A 21790-nucleotide genomic window follows, 5' to 3' on the forward strand; every position below is an offset into this window, starting at 1 on the left:
CGTGCTGTTCCCTCTGTCTTGAATGTCCTTCCACTCACACCACTCCATTTTCCTCCCTGCTGAATTCTTACACAATTGTCATGGTTCAGCTGAAGCACTGTCCTCTTAAAATCTTCTCTGCCATCCTTAGGGAGAATCACTCCCTCCTTGGGACTCACATAGCACCTTGTACCCACAGTCCCACCGTTAAAGCACATAGCTCACTAAATGTTGAGGCATCTGCTCCCTCCAGCCTAGAAGCCTCTCAAAGGTTGGGCTGGCTTTCAGCCACCTTAGCATCCTTCCATAGCCAGAGCACAGGGATGTAGGCACTTGGAAAACGCTAGGTGAATGAATAAATGAATGACCAAATACACACAAGTGAACCTACTTGTGTACTACAAATGATAAGGCTGGAGGTTGCAAGCTGAGGGTGAATGTGATTTTGTTTTGGTCCCCATGCTATTTACATCTTATGCATATAATGACCAGGCATTTCAATACTGGGGTGGACTCACTCAGAACTGAGTTTCAAAAATCCCCAAATAGCCAAAGATGCAGCCACAAGGGTTGCCCTTCTTGGCAACAGTTAGCAGAAGCTGAGTCACAATCACTCCATCATGTTTTCAAGTATTGAGCACCTGCTGTGTACCGGGCACTAGAGTACCACAATTGAAAACCTTTGCCTTTCCAGCCACTGCACACAATCCTATTGGCTGCCCAGGCCCTGTAAGCACCTGAATTTAGGGAAACTGAGCCCCAGAAAGAGAAAAGGATTTGGCCAGAATTACCTGCAAATGTGAGACAGATCTTGACCCCAGGCCCCCAACTCCTATTTTCACAGTCCCAGGTGACTAAGACCTTGGCATGAATGAAGCTTTGTTCCCTAGAGGAGAGGAACCTGGGGAGGGCTTCTAGTGGTACGATTTCAGGTGAACCTTACACTTCCCCTGGCATGCTTTGCTTGTAGTCGGAGGGAGAGGGGACAAAGGCTTAGTGGCGGCGGGGCCCAGCCTGTCACTGGGAGAAGAGGTGGCTACGCTGCGGCTGCTGGCAGGACTGTCCTGGCCGCCAGCACGGCCTCCTTTGATTGCCTCCTCCTTTGTTCTGCATTTCAGGGCGTTCAGCTCCAGGCCCAGCGCCAGACTCCCTCCTGTAGCCCATCACCCGCCTGCCACTACTGCCCGGGCAGGTGGAAGAGGTTGCCTGGAGCAGCTCCAGAGAGACGATGGGAGGAGCCCAGAGAGGGAGAGGTGCTTTGTCTGGGCCGCAGAGCAAGGACGCAGCCACACAGGACCCAGGGGAGACTCAGCACCCAGCCTGGCTGCTCCTGGGACCTCCAAATCAGAAGCAGCCCCACATCCCAGACCTCCTCGGTGCCTGGCCTCCTGCGTCATGCCCATCACTCCTACCAGAATAGAAGAGCCTTGAGGGCAGCAATTTGTATCTGTCCTGTTCTGCTGCTTCCCTAATGCCTAGGACAGTGTCTGGCACATAGTAGGTGCTCATTAAATTCCTGCTGAACGAATGAATACTGACCACAATTCCTTGAGGTAGGTACTGTGATTGGGCCCATATTACAGAGGAGGAAACTGAGGCTCATGGAGGGAGTGTGGTTTACCCAAAGTCATAAGCCAGTGCCCCCTCCCATCCCCACCCCACCTCACAATTACCAGAGGGCAGCTGGGAAGGGAACCTGGAGTCTGGGCCTCACCAACAAGGCTCCCTGAGGCAGCCAGTTCCAGATCTGGGGCCCATACTCTCAGCTGGTATCAGCCAGGGGCACCTGGGAGCTGGTGGGGGGGGTCTGAGTTGATTGGGAGGCTGGGGTCTTATAGGGAGCGACTATCTTGGGACCTGGAGGCTGCCCTTGGGAGGGGCTACCACTGGGTGGGGTACAGGAGTGAGCAGAAGGAGGGAGGCCCAAGGAGACAGAGGTGTCAGGGGAGGGAGGCCTGGGAGGGCCCTGGGCACCCTTCTTACTCTGAGAACTTCACACTGAGGAGGATCCCACTGCCAACAGCCTGAATGGGCACCTCCACTGTGACCAGTCCGGCCCATCATCTCCCTATCCTGGCTCCTCCTCATTACCCTCCCATCGTGTCCTCTGTCACCTCCTCTTGAGAACCTTCATGCTTCCTCCTTCACCCCTTATCACCTTCTTCACCACCCTCCATCACAGCCTCCACAGCACCCCTGCTGATCCCCCATCGCGGCCCCCTTTATCACACCCCCCCCCACTTTACCTTACCATTAATAGCTCCAATCATAGCCCCGATCACCTGCCCGTCCCTTCACCTCCCCCTCCCCTCCCCCACCTCCATGGCGCTCATCACCTTCCCTATCACCTCCCCTACTCCAGCCCCCACACTTCCCATCTCAGCTTCTATCACCTCCCTCCTCTCTAGGTCAGACTCTACATCTCCCTTGGACCTATGAGGATGAGGGTTGGGAGAGAGCAGGAAAGGATGGGGAGGGGAGCAGGAGGGACTGGGGACATGAGAGGAGAGAGAAGAGGCTGTGAGGAGGATTTGGTTCAGGATCTTTCACCCGCACGCCCAACAGGAGTGGTCTGAGCGCTGGTGGCGCTGTCCAAGGTGCTGGGCAGCCAGGCCTGGCACAGTGTGGGCCCTGCAGACCACCTGGATCTGAATCTCTGACCCATCTCTTCCTAGCTTGGGCAGGTGGCGCCCCACCCTCAGAGCCTCAGCTTTGCTTTGTATAAAATGGGCCGATGCCTGCTGGCTGGGAGGAGGGAGCCCAGATGAACTGTCAGGAAGTGCCTGTGTCAGCCCCTGCCCAGCCTGCTTCAGTTCTGGCCTCCAAGCACCCATGATTAACAATGCTGGTCCTGCAGTGTGGCTCTGGGTCCCCCGGGGCCTGGCCGCTAAAGGGTGACAGCTGGCAGCCCAGCCATGCCCACTGGGACTCAAGAGGCCTCCCTTTCACTCTTCACCTCTCCCCCTCTGTCACTGCCTCCCTTTCCCATTCAGGCCTGCGGTCTCCTCCAGGACCTTGCGGAAGCTGTTTCCTCCACCTGGAAGTATTCCTCAAACCATACAGACTCTCAGAGAATGCCTCTTCCAGGAAGTCCTCCCTCTCAGAGGACTCAGGCACACACTGCCCACATCACCTGGCCGAGGGCAACCTCCTCTCCGAGGAGGTATTTAAATCTTTCTCCTACTTGAACATGAGTTGTAATTACATACAAAGTAATACTCTCCGTGTTTTTACTTACATTTTCTCATTCAGTCCTCATGACAACCCTCTCAGGTAGGGACTATTCTTATTCCCATTTTACAGAACAGGAATCTGAGGCTCAGAGAGGTTAAGGAGCTTGCCCAGGGTCACACAGCCAGCAAAAGGCCAAGCTGGAATTCACATCTATATCTGAGTCTGAGGGTTCATCTGCCATTCCCATGATATGTATCAGCCTTTGCCTCCACAAGACCCTGAAATCAGTTTGACAGAGGTCTTGTCCTTCTTTCTGAGTCCCTAGGAATCAGCCCAGGGCCTGGCACTGGGCAGACACTAATGACTGTCAAATAAAAGTGATGATGAATTTATGGTGTCAGAAGAGGCTCCAGGAGCCAGACAAGCAGCCAGAGGTGAAAGGATGGCTCCGTAATGGTGGAGATGCAGGCATTATGACAGGTGGTAGTGGGAGACACGCATGTGTGGATTTGTTGGACCTGCCGCCACCATGGGATGGACCCCACCCGGCCCATAGACACATCATCCTTCTTTCCCCTGGGGTCAGGCTCAGCCCCAGCCCCAGGGGCTCTCCAGGTTGTCTGGGAGAGGGTCCCAAGGGGTCCTGTAACCAGGGAGCTGGGCCCTGGAGGCCTCTGGGGTTGCACAGGCTGTTCCTGTTTTGTACAGTACCTGGCAATAAGCCCCAGCAGAGCTCTCAAGAGAGAAGGGGGAGGGAACTCTCTCAGCTGGCCAATGTCACCTTATACTCCATCCTTGAAACCTCCCTGAGAGGTGTGTGTTCCAGAGGACTGACTGGCTGTGTGACCTTGGGCAAGCCACTCACCCACTCTGGGCTTCTGTCGCTCTGTCTATATAACAACTTGCCTCATAGTCTGAATTCTGGCAGTGCTTTCCCTGGTGATAGCTACTCTTCCCTTTGGGTGGTCCCACCTAGTCTCCAACAGCCTAAAGATGTCTTCAGATAGGACGTTCCTATAAGGGCACAGGGCTGAGTGAAGCTCCAGCTACCCAGAGGAGGGGTGATGTAGGCTTGGAAGATGCTGAAACCAGCCACCACCTGTCACTCCAGCATGACAGCTGGGGAGTGCCAGACACAGCTGTGCTTTGAGCTGAGGGGACAGCAGTTGTGGATGGTTTCCAGCCCAGCCTCCCCCAGCCTCAGCTGTCCCATCTACAGAATGGGCAGAAGGCTGCCATCAGTGCCCCTAGCAGCAGAGGGAAAAGTGAATGGGCATCACCAGTCAGTCCAAAAGGTGCCCCCGTCCCCCAGACATGTGAGTCCAGGGAGGAACCTGGAAACTGCCTGGAAAGTGACTAGGTCACATCTCTGTCCAGTTGTGGGGACTGGGTGGAAAATCCAGGGTCTGGGTGAGGACCTCAGTGGCTGCTGGCCCAACAGTAGGTGGGAAAATGACTTTCAGGGAAGCAAACAGTTCCCAAGTCTTTCTCTCACTCCTGATGGGAGCCAACACCTTCCCCCAAGACCCGTATGGCTCCTGGGCCCAGCTCCACTGCCAGCTGCCCCGCGCACCTGGACAAACCCCTAAGCCTTGGTCTTCCCATTTGTGAAACCTCAGTTTGGACGGCTCAAGACAAGAGAAGAGTAGGAAAGCTTTAGGGGAACAGCGCGTGGCGCAGCGGAAAGATTATCACCAATATCGCAGCACACATGCCTGGGAAGGGAACACCCGCCTTCCTTCTTGCCCCCCTCCCCCGACCCGGGCTTTCCCCTCCAGCCTATGCCGGTGACACCACCGTGAGCAATCTAACATCACGCGGCCCAGGGTCACAGCATTTTCCTCCACGTGGGCTCCAGACCTGCAGGGCTTCAAAGGGAACCTCACCCTCTGTAGACAGCGATGAAAACAGCCCAGCAGGGGAGAGGTGAGGGGGCATCGGCTGAACAAACAGGAGCCTCATGGGACGGGGGGGGGGCCTAGCCCCTCCCTTGTGATCCAAGCCTGATACCTGGGTTTTCTTCCATTGGCCGCATGACAGGCATATAGACAGGGCATTTGTGTGTCAGCGGCATACAAGCAGGTGGGTGCCGTGTGTGTGTATGCACACCCATGTGCCCCTTGGCCCACGCCACAGGTATTGCACTATATGCCACTCTGCGTGTGTCCTGACACCAGCAATGTCCTACCCTGCGGGCAGGTTAAGAATATATTAGGGCAGGGGTTGGTGAACTGCAGCCCACGGAACAAATCCACCCACTGCCTGCTTTTGCACCGCTCACAAGCTGAGTGGTTTTTACGAACAGTTGAAAAATAAAAAGAGTATTTCATGACCCGTGAAAATGACATGAGATTCAAATTTCAGTGGCAACAACTCGTTTTATTAGAACATAGCCACATTCATTCATTTGCATGCTATATATGGCTGCCTTCAAACTATAGCAGCAGTCAGGCTATAATGGCAGTTACAACAGAGATTGTAGGTCCCACAAAAGGTAAAATATTTACTATCTGACTGTATCAGAAAGTCTGCGGCTCTAATATCAGGGTGCAGTGAAGCTGGGGCATGCTGCTATCTCCCCCCAAAACTTAGAGTTCAGCTTCTGAGAACTTGTCGAGAATTTTACAACTGAAATATCTAAATAGAGGCTGTGTTCATTTCAGTACATATATGCGAGCTTTGGGTTTTACAACTTTATATTGTTTTGTGTGTGTGTGTGTGTGTGTGTGTGTGTGTGTGCATGTGTGTGTAGCACAATCTTTTCAAGATTTAGGACCTCCTACTCATCTCTTGTGCATCTGTAGTGTTCAGCACGTGCTAGGCACATGGTGAGTAACTAGTTAAGGTTTGTGGGATAAAATAACATGTGTGATTCTCTCCATCAAGTCAACAATCCTGCTAGCAAAGCAATGCTCTTGCCCATTTCATAGATGTGGAAACTGAGGCCTGGGGAGGTGACAACACCTGCTTGATGCTCTTCCCTGGACCATTAAGAGTGAAGACAAGTGATGTCGTTCCTTGACACTGTATTGTTCCTGGCAGAAGTGGGTGAGCACGTTATAACATGTCTGGTGGGAGACAGTTTTCCCCTCCCTCCTGCAGTTTTCCGAGCATCCTAGGTCCCCTGCTGGTCCCATTGGTTTCCAGGACTTCCTCCCTCCCTGGGGGGTCTTGGCAGGCTCCCAGGAGCCAGTGGAGAGATGACTGCTTTTTTCCCTTTTCCTGCAAACAGGGGGCAGGTGTGGAGTGAACAGCCCCAGGGAAGGGAGAAGGGGTTACGGTGGGGGGAGTGACCGAACTTGAACTGCTGGGGGATCCAGCGAGGTTGAGCCATAAAAGGGGTGCCATTGAGAGTAAGGGGCCTGCTGAAATAGGGAATGGAGTTTGGGGAGCTAGAAACCCAAGTAGGAATGCTGGGAATAAAAAAGGATCCCTTGAAAGTGGGGGGGGGGGGATCAAAGACAAACAGGGCCAACTTGGCAGCCTTGGGTAGGGCTATCCCTGCTTCTGAGGACCACAAGCCAGGCCCTGGAAAGTTTCCCTACCCAGCACTAGCTCTGAACCTGCAGAAAACCACAAACATTGAGCCAAAGAGAAAACACACTCCTTCTGCAGTCAGACCCCTGCCCTCCCCCAAGAGATCGTTTGGCATAAACCAGAGAGAATGGGGCAGGAGACACCTACCACTTCTCCATCAGGGGTCTGCCTCTCTAGAAGAATGAGCATGAGGACTCGATGGTGACTTCCTCTACTCTCAGGATAAAGTTCAAAGCCCTTTTCATGGCAGTCCAGGGCTGTATGCACCAGTCTCATTTTGTACCACCTTCCTGTCATCCACTGCACTCCAAACCCAATGAACTTGAATGTCCTCTGCTCCTTCCCACCACAGGGCCTTTGCACTCGCTGCTCCCTCTGCCGGGAACACTGTCCCTCTCACTCATTCTTCAGATTTCTATTCAAACACCACTTTCTCAGAATAGCCTTCTGGGACCACCCCTAGACCAGGATTATTTCATGTTCTCAGACTTGCAACTGGTGACCTGCATAGATATTGTGTTTTCTTGTTCCTTGACTACACTGGGATCTCCAGCATAGGTCCTCCACAAGTAGACTTCTACTAAGGGCCTGTCTGTCTTGCTCCTTGTAGTATTTTGGTGCTTAAGCACAGGGTCTGACACACAATAAATGATCAATGAGGGCATGAATGAATGATTGGCACCACTTTTGAACGCAGCTAATAACTGAAGTTCTGGGACACAGATGTAGTGAAAAGTAACACTGACAAACCATTTAATATGAATTCACCTGTGTGTCCATACTTGGTGGCCACTCTGTAGGTACCAAGCAATGGTCTACAGCAGAGTTATCCACTAGAACTTTCTGTGATGATGGCAGTGTTCTGGACCTCTGCTCCAATATGGTAGCCATGAGACACATGTGGCTACTGGGCACTTGAAGTGTGGCTAGTGGGACTGAGGAACTAAGTTTTAAGTTTCATTTAATTCTAATTAGCTTAGTTACATGTGGCTAGTGACTACAATACTGGACAGCACAGCTCTAGAGAGAAGGAAAGTGTCCTACTGTCTCAAAGTTCTGTCTTCTAAGGATTCATAGTTACTCCTTCAAAACTCCATCAGCTGGTCCTTGGGGGTGAACATGCCAAGGATTCTTTGGCAGCTTCCATGAGGCAGGAACTCACCATCTCCCACTGCCCACCAAGCTTGTCACAGAGACCACCAGGCAACAATGACTCAGGGAGATCTCCATAGTGCTGGCGAACAAAATGCTGAGAGTGGGCCCTCACCATTTTTATCACCATCATCACCTGTCACATGACCACCAAGACTGTCACCAGCCTCATTCTCTCCATCATTATCACTATCACACCTCTCCTAAGACCACCACCAACACAACCATCAACACCACCACCACCAATTCCACGATCCAAACTACCACTGGCATCACCACCAACACTATCTCCTCCATCATTACTACCCCTGCCATCATCAACACCAGCAACTCCTTCATCCCGCATCATTACAACTACCATCACATCACCCCAACATTACCAATACTTAGAGCCAGTCTAAGATACCAGTCAAGAGTTTTGGCTCTGGAAATCAACTGTCTGGGCTAACCAGCTCTGAGTTTAAATCACTCAGCTTCGGGGGGGGGCTCAGTTTCTTCATCTGTAAAATGGGACTCCCACTACTACTAATATAACAGTAAGACTAGCTGTGACCGTTGGAAAAAGTCAAATGAGGAAGTAGACGGAAAACTCTTTTACTATAATGATTGAGTGCTAATGCTCTTGTAGGTTCTGTGCTCAGTGCACACAATTTTATTCAGTCCTCACACAGCTGCGAGAGACACTGATCCATCCACTTTGCAGATGAGGAAACTGAGGCTCAGAGAAGTGATGTAACTTTTTCCACAGCCCTACACCTAATATAAGAGGCTGGATTGGAACTCAAGTCTTAAATTGGACTAGGCTAGACTGTCCCTTTTTGGGTGGAGTGGGTTGGATCAGCATATTGGCCTCCCACTGTTCCTGGTTCCCTCCTCAAGGATGCCGGGGGCATTTCAGCCTCCCATCACGAAAGGTGATGGTGGTGGTGGTGATGGTGGTGGTATCTGTGTCTCCGCCTGGCCCAGGGGGTGGGTGGGGAGGGTAGCAAGTCCACTCACCTGTGTCCTGGCGAAACTGGTGCATGGACTGCAGGTCGATGATGTAGGGCACGAGCTGGGCGTCCACCTGCCCCAGGACCACGGAACCACGGGCGTCCTCCTTGAGCACATTCTCGATGTGGTGGCACACAGTGGCCGTGTAGGGCCGCCAGCGGCTGTGCTCGTTCAGCCACTCCCACACCACCACCCGGGCCACGTTCTGCGGTGGGAAGCCCAGCCCGTTCACCGGCATCATCACACCCTGGCCTGGCCGTGACATGGCCGCTGCCTCAGGGGCCAGGACCCTACTATTAGTGGCCCAGCTCCTCCTGGGCCTGGGAGCAGGCAGGCAACTTCCGCTCTCCCCAGGGGGCCAGCAAGGACTGTCCGGCCTCCTTTCTAACTCCGGCCCTCTCTGAGGCCCAGAGGCCTCAGTTAAAGGAGTGTGGGGTGTGTTCCAGGCTCCACGGACCCCTTCCCGGCAGAGCTGTCTCAGACAAAGGTGCTGCTCTGGAAGGCAAGTGTCTTTCTTATGCTGGGGAGAATGATGCTCTAAAATCCTTGGTTTCCTCAGCTCAGACAAGGGGCTGAGGCAGCCGCCTGTACTCTAGGTCCGGGCTCTTTCCTGCTGGTCTCCCGTTCTTCCTGGCAGCGCAGGGCCTGTCACCCAGGAGGCCCAGCCCCAGCCCGCGGCTCTCTGCAGCGCCCAGCCAGCCCTCAGCGCTCGCAGCTGCGTCCCAGACCCTGCGCCTGGCTCCAGTGGGGCTGCTTGCCTTGTCTCGGGTCCGCCTCCCCCGACGGCTCCCGCTGAAGGGGGCGTCCCTGTCCCCCTTGACCCCAATCCACGGGTCCTGGAAGGCCTGGCTGGCTGAAGAACGCACGGGGGAGGGGTGCCGCCGGCCTGGGCTGCGGCTCCGGAGCTGGGCTGGGGGACGAGGGGGGCGGGGGCCCGTGGGCACGCCCCACCCCACTCGTGCTCGCGACCTGCCAGGCGACAAGACGGGGAGAGGGCCCTTTAAGAATAGAGCGCGGCACCCCCTCCCCCCTTCCCGGGAGAGCGATGGCTGAGAACAATGGGGAGCCGATGGGGGGTGCAGCAAGGGGGGCTAAAGGGGGTCGCCTGGTCGCGGTCCCTTGGGGCAGGCCTGGAGGGAGGGCTGTGGCTGGGGCGCGATTTTCCGAGCCTCCTCGCCTGCGGCGCCCCCTCCTCAGCCGCCTGAGCGCTCTCCTCCTCCGGGGCCCGCGCTCCGCCGTGAGGTGCAGGGTGCGCGGGGATGTGCGAGGATGCGCGGCGCTGCAGGCGCGGCCCAGGGCCCCTCGGGGGTCGCGTCACTGAGGCGGCGAAGCCGGGAACTGGATCATAGCTGCCTCCCGCTCTAGGGGTAACAGCCCCCCTTTCCCAGCGCAGACCTCCCCAAAGCGCGCGCGGGCCTCCCGCAGGAGCCGGGGGTGGGGTCCCTGAGCACCCCGCGCTCTCACCGCCTCTCCTCCGCTCTGCCTGCTTCCCCGGCTCACGCTTCAGCACCGCCGCCTCCTGGGCTCCCCCCGGAGTGGGAGGGAGCCGCGGTCCCGCCTCTGCGCCCTTGCCCTCCCAGGCCGCGCGCCGGGGCGCTGGGCTATCCGCGCGTGGACAGACTACCCCGCCGACCGACGGACGCGTGAGCGGGCTGCCGGACGCCGGGATCCCGCGGGTGGGAGGCGGCCGCAGCAGCGCTCAGGGGAGGGAAGGGGGAGGGGGCGGAGAAGGAGGAAGGGGAGGAGACAGATCGCGGCCCTAAGCGCCGCCGGCGCTGACACGCGAGTCCCTGGGAGCCCCATATCCTCGGCTAGGCCCACCAGGGACCCCACGAGGCTCAGGGCATGGAGTGAGGTGTCCATGGATCGCCTGCTTGAATCTTAGTCATCTTTACATTCCAGTTGCCCAGACCAGGGCCTGGTACACAATAGATGCTCAATAAATGCTTGAACGAATGAGTAAGTTCCAGAGATTGTCTAATGAAAGATCTTAAAGCGTTCTAGGGTAGGCTTCTTTCCTCTTTCCACTATTCTGGGTGAAGGGAGTGAGGAGGGGCTGGCAGAGGGAATCACGGAATCTGGAGTGCACATGTGGGAAGACTGAGGCCCACAGAGGGTGAAGGATAGGCCCAGGATCTCATAGTGGCTTAGAACCACTTTGCTTAGAGCTGATTCTCCTCCCAGTACCCAATTAGCCACCCCAGAGCCCACTTCCCCAAGGCAACCAACCTGCTCAGGTAAGTGCGACAGCACAGCATCTTGCCTCCAGCGGGGCGGGGGGACCAAGACCAGGAGGCAGAGACCATGGAGGAAGGTAAGGGTAGGCCCAGCGCTATCTCATTCAGGGATGCTTGTAAACAACAGGTGCTCAATAAATGCTAGGTGAGTGTTGGCTGGATGGAAAGGGAGGTAGGTGGTGGCAGCAGCTCAAGTGTTAATGGGATGGCCAGCTCTCCCTCCTCTGGCAAGCTGGATGCAGCTGAGAACACACATCATCTGGGAGGGGGATGGACCACCCGGGGCCTGCGGGTGTTTAGATTAGGGAAGATGAAGGATGCGTCCGGGAACTCCAGCCTGGGCGGCAGACTGGGGTCAGCAGTCTGTTTGGGAGCCTGTCCAGAGCGGCCCACGCTCCTCTTCCTCTCTCCCTTCCAGGGCAGATGGTGATAAACTAGGCGAGGTCAGGGGCAGACTGCTCAGGGGAGATTTCCCAGAACTGAACTCTGGTTCCCTAGCCAGCTGGAGTGACCTCCCCTCCCAGGCCCCTTCTATCTCCTGCAGCCTGGTGCCCGATGGACTTTTCCAGATCGGGCCAATGATTCTATTTGTTTGTGCCTGCTGCAGACTAAAGAGAGAGGCTCTGTTAGAGGGCAGGGCCAGCTCTGCAGTGCTACGGCTCCAACAGGATCGCCGGGCTCTGGGATTTTAGTCTGGGGTCCACAGATGGCTTCCTGGGAGGAGGTCCATGAAGCCCCGCCCCCATTACAGACAAACCTACATGTCTGTGCATTTTGCTAGAAGGGCTCTGGCTCTCAGCAGATTCTTCTCAAAGGAGGCTGGGACCCAAAAGATTCAGAGCTGATGTTGAACAATCTTGTGTTATGAAAGGGGATCTGGGGACCCCAAGATGGAGGAGAAACTGGCTCAAGGTCACATGGAAAATTAGCAGCAAGTTGGAAAGAAGAACCCAAGACTCCCGACTATATAATGCTATTTAAGGTCTGACCAAATGACACCTCCTCCAGGTAGTCTTCCCTGATCTCATCCCATCTTCCTCTGTGTTCCTTTACCCATCTTTGATGTGACACCCTATATCACAACTAGCCACTACAGTGGAACCTGTCCCTGATAGAGTGAGACATCCATGAGGTCAGAGACTGTCTGCTAGTGTTTATTACATAAGGTTGTTGTTTATTGAGTGCCTGTTACATGCTAGATATTACATAATGCTCACTCGTCTTGACAATTGTCCCACAAGGTCAGTAATGCTGTCCTCATTTTACAGATGGACAAAAAAAATTCCTGAAGCTCAAAGAGGTTAAGTGGCTTACTCAAGTTCCCACTTAGAGGGAGTAAGTGGTAGAGATGGGGTCTGATTCCAAACACTTTTGCACTTCCTGCATCATCCTGATGTCGCTGTGTTTGTCCGGTGGCTAATGAATGGCATCCAGCTGAGAATCTGGTGCAACATCACCCTACTGGCCCCTCTCATCTGGGCTGTGGAGCATCTGGATGTCAAAACCCTGCTCCCAGAGCATCCTGGGAGAAAGGGATTGCAAGGAGGAGAAAGGAATTTGGCCTCCAAGGAGCTCACAATCCACTGGGGAGATGGCTCAGACACCAGTGGGGAAGCCAACAAAACAAAAGCGATCCATCATGAACTCTTTTTTAAATTTATTGTATGTACGTATGACATCCCTGGTGGAAGAATCCCAGGATCCTCCCTTCTGTGTGTTTCTGTCTTGCTTCCTCACAGCCTTGATACCGGCTGAGGTCATCAGTACCATGAAATCCAACCGATGAGATGGGAGAAGATGGTTCTGCCACTTTTCTAGATCTTTGAGTTCCACGTCAGATCTGAAGCTGATCACACTTGTTGAACCTGCATGTGAGGCTCGCAGTGATTTTCTTGACCTGTGATCATTAGTGATTTTTAATTTGCCAAGGTAGCCATGCGTCACCAACACAATTAGAAACCAGACGATGACATTGGAGCATGACCTAAAGGAACCTAGAGTTTGTCTTTCTTCTTGGCACTGTTGATGCTCCTTAAAAATTTTTTTTTTCTTTTTACTTTATTACTTTTTTTTGGTGGGTGGAGGTAATTAAGTTTATTTATTTATATTTCTTTATTTTAAAGGAGGTACTGGGGATTGAACCCAGGACCTCATGCATGCTAAACATGCGCTCTACTGCTGAGCTATACCCTCCCCACGCCCCATGGCATTGTCGATGCTCTTAAGCATCAGCCTGGGTGTTCATGTGCACCATTATAGCAGCATGGAAAAACGGCAGAAAGAGACGAACTCACTTTTTGTTCTCCTATCCATCCATCCATCCACCCATCCATCCATCTGTATGTTCAGCTGTAAAAGAACCCTCCCTCCCTCCTTCTCTCCTACCTACTGATCCATCCATCCATCTATTCACTCTTCTGTCCATCCATCCATCCAAATAATACTAGACCCAGCCCATGAGCCAGGTACTTGGCTATGTGCAGAGACACAGAGACAACCAACACAGCAGGGTTCTTGCTCTCCTGTTTTTCAGAGTCTAGTGGGAGAGTGAGACACGAAACAAAGGATCACATAAAATAGGATTACAAAATTTTGCAAGAGCCATGAAGAAGTTCAGGATATCATGAGGACCTCTAACAGGGGTCCTATCAGGTCTAGGGAGTCAGGGAGGGCTTCTCAGAGGAGGTGACATTTTAGCTATTCCCCAAAGGATCCATAGTCTTAATGTGGCTAAGCAAGTGGGAAGAGGAGCACAGGGAACAGGGATGTGCAAAGGCCCAGTGGTGGAAAACAGCTTGGTGTGTTAGAGCAACAAAGAGGAGGCTTGAGTGATCACTGAGAAAGGAGCAGGGATGAGAACTGGGTAAGATGAAGTGGGCAGAGCCCCCATGCAGACCTTGTAGGCTCCAGCATGGATTCGAGATATTTATCCTGAGAGCTACAGGGAGTTGCTGAAAGGGATTTAATGTGATTTGTGTTTGAAAGAGCCTGAAAGCAACTAGACTTTATTGAGCACCTACTGTATTCCCAGCCCTGGGCGAGGTCCCCTGGAAGGGGAAGCGGAGATGTGGGAACTGTGCTGTGTGACATAGAACAAGAAGACCACATCAAGGTCATGTACAACTGGGGTATGAGCCTGGAGAGGCAAAGGTCACCCCTGCCCCCCACCCCGAGGAGCCAAGTGACTTAAGGCTTCTCTGAATTCTCTCCAGTTCTCTATGTCCTGGTGCACGGACCAGATGTGACCTTTCCTTCAGCAGTGGGGGTGAAGTTTAAGTGAGAAACAAGAAACAGCAAGAAGGACTGTTTGGGCATCTCGGGGAGTGAAGCAAGGTCTCTGGAACTCAAAGAATTCTGCTGAAATCAGGGGACATCCTCGGGGCTGCAGGACATGGGTCGCGTGGCAAGCGGTAAAAGGTCATTTGCTGCCAGCTGAGAACTGAGTGAAATTACAGAAACTCCACTGGTGACATGCACAGCTGGCCCTGGCTGGCGAGGAAGGCCCGCAGACAGAGCAGTCAGTATTTGTTCTGAGTGGTGGTTTACAGGTGTTTATTACATTATTAAATGTAATCATTAAATGTTGATAAGAATGGGCTATGGCCCAAAGATTATGATTAAACCCCCCTCTCCCGTTATTTTTGGTGAGCCTAGGTTAAAGAAAAAAAGCAAGCAAGCGAGGGAGGGACTAGAGGATGCTGGTGGTGGGGGCTGAGTTGCAATTTTCAATCAGTTGGTCAAGGAAAGTGCCACTGGGGTGACCTCTGAGCCGGGACTCGAAGGAGGGAGGTAATGAACCATGGGCGATATCTAGGGAAGGGTGTCCTGGGCAGAGGGCAAAGGAAAGGCGAAGGCCCTGAGGTGGGGCTGTATCTGGCTAGCTCTAGGAATGGCAGCAGGGACCCGTGGCTTGGAGGGAGTGTGGGCACATGCCTATCTGGGGGGGGGGGGAGGGAGTGGAATAAAGCAGCTTGGGGAGGGAAAGAGAGAGAGATGGGGAGAGGAGAGAGGACGGTCCAGGGTTCCCCAAAGATCCTGAATCTGCTCTTCCCAGGGATTTGCTCTTCATTTTTTATCTTAGATTCCATGAGACACTTCAGTATCCGGGAGGTGGTTTAACTAGGTTTCTGTTACCTGGAACCCAGTGAGTCCTACTTGGTTCAATCAATGAGCCTGTCTGGTCCAGAGATTATGGTGTGGATTTCTTCAGGAGAGGTTTCTTAAGAGACAAGTGCAACCTGGAGAATGGATGCTGTGCAGTAGAATGCCACTAGGAGATAGGAGGAGACCCAGGCCAGCATCAGATACAGGGCATGGAATGGTGATCAGCCCATCCATGGAGGGCTTTCTAAGCATCAGGGATTTTTATTAACCTCTTTCCATCCTCTCAGGTGTTAATACAGATTTTACAGATGAGGAAACTGAGACCCAGAGAACTGATGACAGTGAGCAGCTGAGCTGGGAAAACCCCAGGTCCGGTTGACTGTGAAGTCCCTGCGCCTGGAATAGGAAGTCTCTGACCCATTTCTACTGCAGTGTCCCCTCATCTTTGGGTCACCCGGGAGCAGGTGAGTCCTTTTCACCGCTCCCTCATCTCCGGCCCCTGGGCAATCTGGAGGCTTGTGGGCATCTAGGCAGGGAGGGTGAACTCCATCTGGGACCCTCTGCGTCTCCAGCACAGAGGGAAGGGACCCAGAAAAAGAACTGGGCGTGTGGTGGGGCTGTGGTGCAGCTCTGGGGCTTACGCAGGGCTGGTTCATCTGGGGAAATGGGGCTCGGAGGAAAGAGAAGCTCTTTCTCCAGGATCCTAGTGCATTTTTCCCTCTTGTAGATATGACCAGCTGTCTGTGGAGGGAAAAGGGAGGGCTGTGAAATGAAATGGGAGTGTGTGCACGGCGCCCCCTGGTGGCCTATTTGGGGCCATCGCTCTAATGCTGGAGGGATTTCCAGGTAATACATTTTTAATTTATTTTTACTGTGGTAACAACGCGTAACGTAAAATTTATCGTCTTAACCACTTCTCAGTGTACCGTTCAGTACTGTTAAGTTACTCACATTGTTGTGCAACTGACTTCCAGAACGTTTTCCTCTTGTAAAGCTGAAATTCTATACCTATTAAATAACTCCCCATTCCTCCCTTCCCAACCCCTCTCCAGCCGCTGGCAATCATCATTCTACTTTCTCTTTCCATGAATTTGACTACTCTAGATACCGCATATAAATGCAGTTATACAGTATTTGTCTTTCTGTGACTGTATATTTAATTGGCCAGAATTGTCACATGCCCACCTCTAGACCAATCACTGGTGAGGGGGCAACAGGATGGCAGGATTGGCTTAGACCAATTGAGACTCACCCCTTGGAACCAGGTGGATGATTTGGGGAGCAAGGAAGAATGCAGGAATGACTGATGGGCAGGCAACCAACAGCACTGGTGCATACTCGATGCTGTTTAAATGCTGAGGAGGGGACCAGTGGATGACTGGACCTTGGTAGAGGCAACAGTCCCATAAAGGAAGGCAAGTGTAGAGAGTTGGGTCTCCGTTCTCTCTCTCTCTCTCTTTTTAATGGAGGTACTGGGGATTGAACCCGGGGCCTCCTGCTTGCCAAGTATACTCTACCACCGAGCAATTACTCCACCCCCTGTCCCACTTGGCTTGGGTCTCCTTTGCAGGAGACTTTCATGGCTTGCCCAGTGCCCTTGATGGTTAACTGGCTATCTGGGGGACTCCACCTGGTCAGGGAGACAGCTGCAGAGGAGGAAGTGGCCGCCACCAGTTGTTGTCCTCTCTGATGTGACAATGTGGTTCTATCCCATGGCCCCCCAGCCTGGGCTCTGGCCAACCCTCTGACACCTGGACAGCCATCTGCTATTCTAAAAGCTGAGTCTGCAGGGGAGACCATGGAGATTTCCCCAGCACAGAGGCAGGTGGAAGGAGAGAGGAGGGAGGAGGAGGAGCTCTTGACCCCAAAGCTAATAGCCAGAGAGGGAGTTCAAGGGTATGCTGAAATGAACTGGAAAATTCAATCCTCATTTACAGGACACTTTCCAAGCCTTTTCACACTTACCGTCTGGTCTAAGTATTCTCACAGGCAAGGGAGAAAGATTTCATTCTTCTCATTATATGGATGAGGTCCAGAAAGTCAAAAAACCTTGTCTGAGACCACTGTATGAGTTTCCTATGGCTGCTGTAACAAATTACCACAGGCTTAGGGGTTTTAAACAAAACAAATGTATTATCTTACAGTTCTGGAGATATACTAAAATCAAGGCATCAGTGGGCTTGAGTTTATTCTGGAGGCTTCAAGGGAGAGTCCGTTTCCTCGCTGTTTCTAGCCTCTAGAGGCCACCTGCATTCCTTGGCTTGCCACCCCTTCCTCCATCTTCAAAGCCAGCAATGTAGCATCTTCCAATCACACTGCCCTTCCTCACTCTGATCTCCTGCCTCACTCTTTTCAGGACCCTTATGGTGACACTGGGCCCACCATCTGGATAATCCAGGACAGGCTCCCTCAAGATCCTTCATCACATCCGCAAGTCCCTTTCGCCATGTGCAGTCATGTATCTGTCGGTTGTGGGGATCAGGATGTGGACACCTTTGGGAGGATGTTATTCAGCCTATCACGGCTACACAGCTGAGGAGTGGTGGAGACCTTCTGAGCCCTTCTCTTCAGCAGTTCCACTGTGGCTGCAGCCACCAACAGATCCTGTGTGCCTTGCACACCTCAGTGACAGTATTTCAGTGGATCTTGCATTTGCCATTTTTAAGTCAGGAATGAACACGTGGGGCTTGGAGTCTGGCTATCTGACTTGAAATCCTGGCTTTAAGCCCTTCCTAACTGGTGAGGTTGAGCAAGTTACCTTACTTTTCTGGGCCTCTGTCTTCTCATCTGTCAAATGGGAACGATGATAATAGACACCTGTTGTAGGGGGGATGGGGGATGAGGATGGAATGATTTCATGAATGTCGAGTTCTCAGAACAATGTCTGGTTCTTAATAACTTCAGTACACTGGGCCTCAGTTTCCTTATCTGTAAAGTGGGGATAATGGTATTCAACCCAGAGGGCAGTTTTGAGGATTTAAGGCCACAAGGCACCAACCTCACTTCTTGGCCGGAGGGAAGTGAGTGCTGAGTGGGTGAGTGGCCGCTCTCATCCCAGCCTTTCACCTGGGCCAGCAGGTCCTTCCCTCCCCTCCCTCTTCCCTGGGCCCTTACACTGCGGCAGACACTGCTGGGTTCTGTTCCTCCAGCCGCCCAGCCTCCTAAATCAAGCCAAGCGTTGAGGCATGCACTGCCCATTAATGGGGACATTTTGACTCAGCGCCGTTTTGAAATAGCAGGGCTGGGCAGTGCCCCGAGAATAAGCTTTGCTAATGGAGTTTCTGTCTTGGCGTTGGGCCTGTCTGGGCTGTTTACTGCAGGAGACTTGGAGGATGTAGGGCCGGAGGGGGAAGAAGGACTTGGAGCCTTATTTGCTTGCAGGAGCCCTGCAAAGGCAGGCAGAAGGTAGTAAGGCTCCCTGGCCTCCAGCTGAGCGTGAGTGTAGTCCTGCTGGGGTGGGGAGGGTCCCGGGGTGTGAACCTGGCCAGTGACCTCACGCGAGAGAGCAGCTTGGGAACCTCAGTTTTCCCCTTTGCCAGATATTGATGGAAGTCTCCACCCGGTGGGCAAAATCATTCCCCAATGACCTGACCATTATGAAATTAGACTGTATTCAAATATTTCCAAATACTTAGGTGTATAAGCACCTTGTGTGTTTCTAAATGAAGGATACAATTTTATTGGGGGGAAAAAACTGATTTTGTCTTCTTTTTGAGTGTAATTCATTAGAACAATGTCAGACATGTTAAATGTCACAGAAAATAAGCTTATTTTCATAATTCTTATTATTTTTCAAGATAGTTCCACCATCAAGCCTGTCTGCGCCCTCTCATTTATTGTGACATTTTTGGTTCTCAGTATAAGTGGATTCGTTTATGTGATCTGTTGCCAGTTCCATCTGTTTTTAAATTTTTTAAAAGTTGTGTTAAGATATATATAAGCTTTGCCATTTTAACCATTTTTAAGTATGCACTTACATTCACTATGCCGTGTTAACCACCACCTCAATCTATTTCCACAACTTTTTCATCATCCCAGACATAAACTCTGTATCCATTAAGCAATAACTCTCCATTATTTCTCCCCTTCAGCCCTGGTAACCTCTAATCTACTTTCTAACTCCTGAATTTGCCTATTCTAGATAGTTCACAAAAGTGAAATCATACCGTATTTGTCCTTTTGTGTTTGGCTTCGTTCACTTGGCGTCGTGTTTTCAAGGTCCGCCCACGAGGTTGATGTCTCAGTATATTCCTTTTATGGCTGAATTATATTCCACCGAATGGAGGGACCACTTTTTGTTTTATTGGTTCATCTGTTAGTGAACACTTGGGTTGCTTGTTACGAATATTCCTGTGCAAGCATCTTGTTTCGAGTGCCTGTTTTCAATGCTTTGGGTATATACCTAGGAGTGAAATTGCTGGGTTATATGGAAATCCTGTGTCTAACTTTTGGAGGAACTGCCAAACTACTTTGACAGCAGCTACATCATTCTGCGATCCCATCAGCAACGTACAGGAGTTCCAGTTCCTTCACATCCTCTCCAACAACTGTTTCTCTTTTTTTTTCTTTTAAAAATGATAGACATCCTAATTGGTGTGGAGTGCTATTTCATCGTGGATTTGATTTACATTTCTCTAATGACTAATGATGTTGAGCATCTTTAAATGTACTTACTGGCCATTCCTATATCTTCTTTGGAGAAATGTGTATGTCAATGTCTTGTCAATGTCAAGTCCTTTGCCCACCTTTTAATTGGGTTTTTGTATTTTTGTTGTTGACGTGTAGGAGTTCTTTATATATTACGGATTTTACATCCTTATTTATTAGATATATGACTTGCAAATATTTTCCTCCCATTGTGTGGGTTGTCTTTTCACCCTCATGATAGTAAACTTTGATGCCCAAAAGTTTTCAATCTTAACGAAGTCTAATTTATCTTTTTCTTTTGTTGCTTGTGTTTCTAGCAGAAACCACTGCTAAATCTAAGGTCATGCAGATTTTCCTCTATGCTGTCTTGTAACAGTTTTATAGTTCTAGCTCTTAAAATTTAGGTCTTTGATCCATTTTGAGTTGATTTTTGTATATGACATAAGGTGGGGGTCCAACTTCATTCTTTCATGTGGATATCTAGTTTTCTCAGCACCATTTGTTGAAGAGAACTTTTTTTTCTTTCCTGCATTGTATGATCTTGGCACCCTTGTTGAAACTCAATTGACCATAGAGGTGAGGGTTTATTTCTGGGCTGTCAATTCAATTTCAACTGAAGTATAGTGAGTTACAATGTGTCAGTTTCTGGTGTACAGCATCATGGCCCAGTCATGCATATACATACACATATTCATTTTCATATTCTTCGGCCATGATCTTGAGTGGATCAGCTCCACACTTCAGTCTTGGTTCCATGACACACATGCAGGGACAGGAAGTGGGAATGTGAACCCTGTTGATTGAGATGTTGAAACACAGGGTTCAATCAAATAAAAGAGATTCTTAAAGTCCAAAGTGCTACCAATGACAGTAGGCAAGGAAAGCTTTACCACTGTCCCATGGGAACGCACACAAGCTTCTCTCTGGGCAAAGCTCCAGCTGAGAAAAATATGGTAAGTAACTCTAGGATGAAGGAGCCAAGTCCCACCCACCTGGGTCCCAGGAGAAGCAGGAGGTCTGATGACACAGGTGGGAGTGGTGACTCTGCACCTCCCACACCACACTCAGAATGACCCATCACGAGACTCGCACTGTAGAAATGGGCAGAAACCTGGAATGCACTTTTTCCCCTAATAATCATTTTTCTTTCTAACACCTCAGAGCCAAACGATGCCAGTGCCTCTCAGTTAAAAGCCAAGTATTATGCTTTAATAGTAAAATCATAAATGTTATGGCCTTAGTATATTGCGGTAAGAAAAGCTCATAGGAGGTAACTGCCTTTGAAAATATAACACAAAGTGTATTTGTTTTATTTATTTACAAAATTGGAAAATTAAAGAAATGTAACTTGTAATCTTAATTCCTGAGCATACCCCCAAGGTAGCACTGCATTGAATTTCCTTCAAATCTTTGTTTTTGTTTGATTTTTATTTGCTTATGAAAAATCTGTAGAACCATAGCCCAAGAAATGGTGCAGTGAGGTGACCCAGGCCCTCCACAGGGCTCCACAGAGGCTGAGGGCCCCCCCCCTCGGGGATTATGTGACTCCCAGCTGGGTTTGGATCCTTCAGTGTCCCCTACTTGACGCCCAGGCTACCATGTGTCCACAGGGAGACAGCAGCTCGGGGCCAGGTGAGCTGTCCTGCTTAATGAGGAGGAGCCCTTGTGCCTCTCTCCTCCTCCTCACCCTTTTCCCACACGGGGGAGGTCAAGGACATCCCACACCATCTCACCACAGTGATCAGCCGAGGTGCTCCCTGCTCACCTTGAGAGGGCCGGGAGGGCAGGGTTGGGTCCTGCAGGGCTGGGATATTGAACCACTCCAGGGGCACTTTCCACAAAGAACACAATGTGACCGGCACCTCCCAGAATCACGCATACAGTGGCCCTCCAGGCATCTCCAGCCCTCTCTTCCTGGCCTTGCAAGGTCTGGGTATCCACTCCCTGGGACACGTCATCAGTCCATC

General features: G+C 51.5%; 1 protein-coding gene and 1 long non-coding RNA gene across 5 annotated transcripts in view; one reads left to right on the top strand and one right to left on the bottom strand.

Moving 5' to 3' along the window:
- The window catches only part of DTX1 (deltex E3 ubiquitin ligase 1), a 35903-nt gene extending 25401 nt beyond the window's left edge, over nt 1-10502 (bottom strand). Inside the window, exons 1-2 of the mRNA XM_074356606.1 lie at nt 10300-10502; nt 8842-9804 (exon numbers count right to left, since the gene is read on the bottom strand). Of these exons, the coding sequence (XP_074212707.1) occupies nt 8842-9100 (259 nt within the window). The 5' untranslated portion in view covers nt 9101-9804; nt 10300-10502. The remainder of the gene's footprint in view (nt 1-8841; nt 9805-10299) is intronic.
- LOC105075685 (uncharacterized) lies at nt 10413-19057 on the top strand. Of its 4 annotated transcripts, none has more exons than XR_012503710.1 (5): nt 10413-10511; nt 14285-14861; nt 15464-15640; nt 15904-16022; nt 17533-19057. It is a non-coding gene; the product is annotated as an uncharacterized LOC105075685 (long non-coding RNA). The 4 variants fall into 4 exon arrangements; XR_006727887.2 differs by having other exon boundaries at nt 14285-14620; XR_012503711.1 differs by having other exon boundaries at nt 14285-14589.
- The last annotated feature ends 2733 nt before the right edge of the window (nt 19058-21790 follow it).

The sequence above is a fragment of the Camelus bactrianus genome, chromosome 32 (assembly GCF_048773025.1).
Source record: "Camelus bactrianus isolate YW-2024 breed Bactrian camel chromosome 32, ASM4877302v1, whole genome shotgun sequence".
In the NCBI taxonomy this organism is placed as follows: Eukaryota; Metazoa; Chordata; class Mammalia; order Artiodactyla; family Camelidae; genus Camelus; species Camelus bactrianus.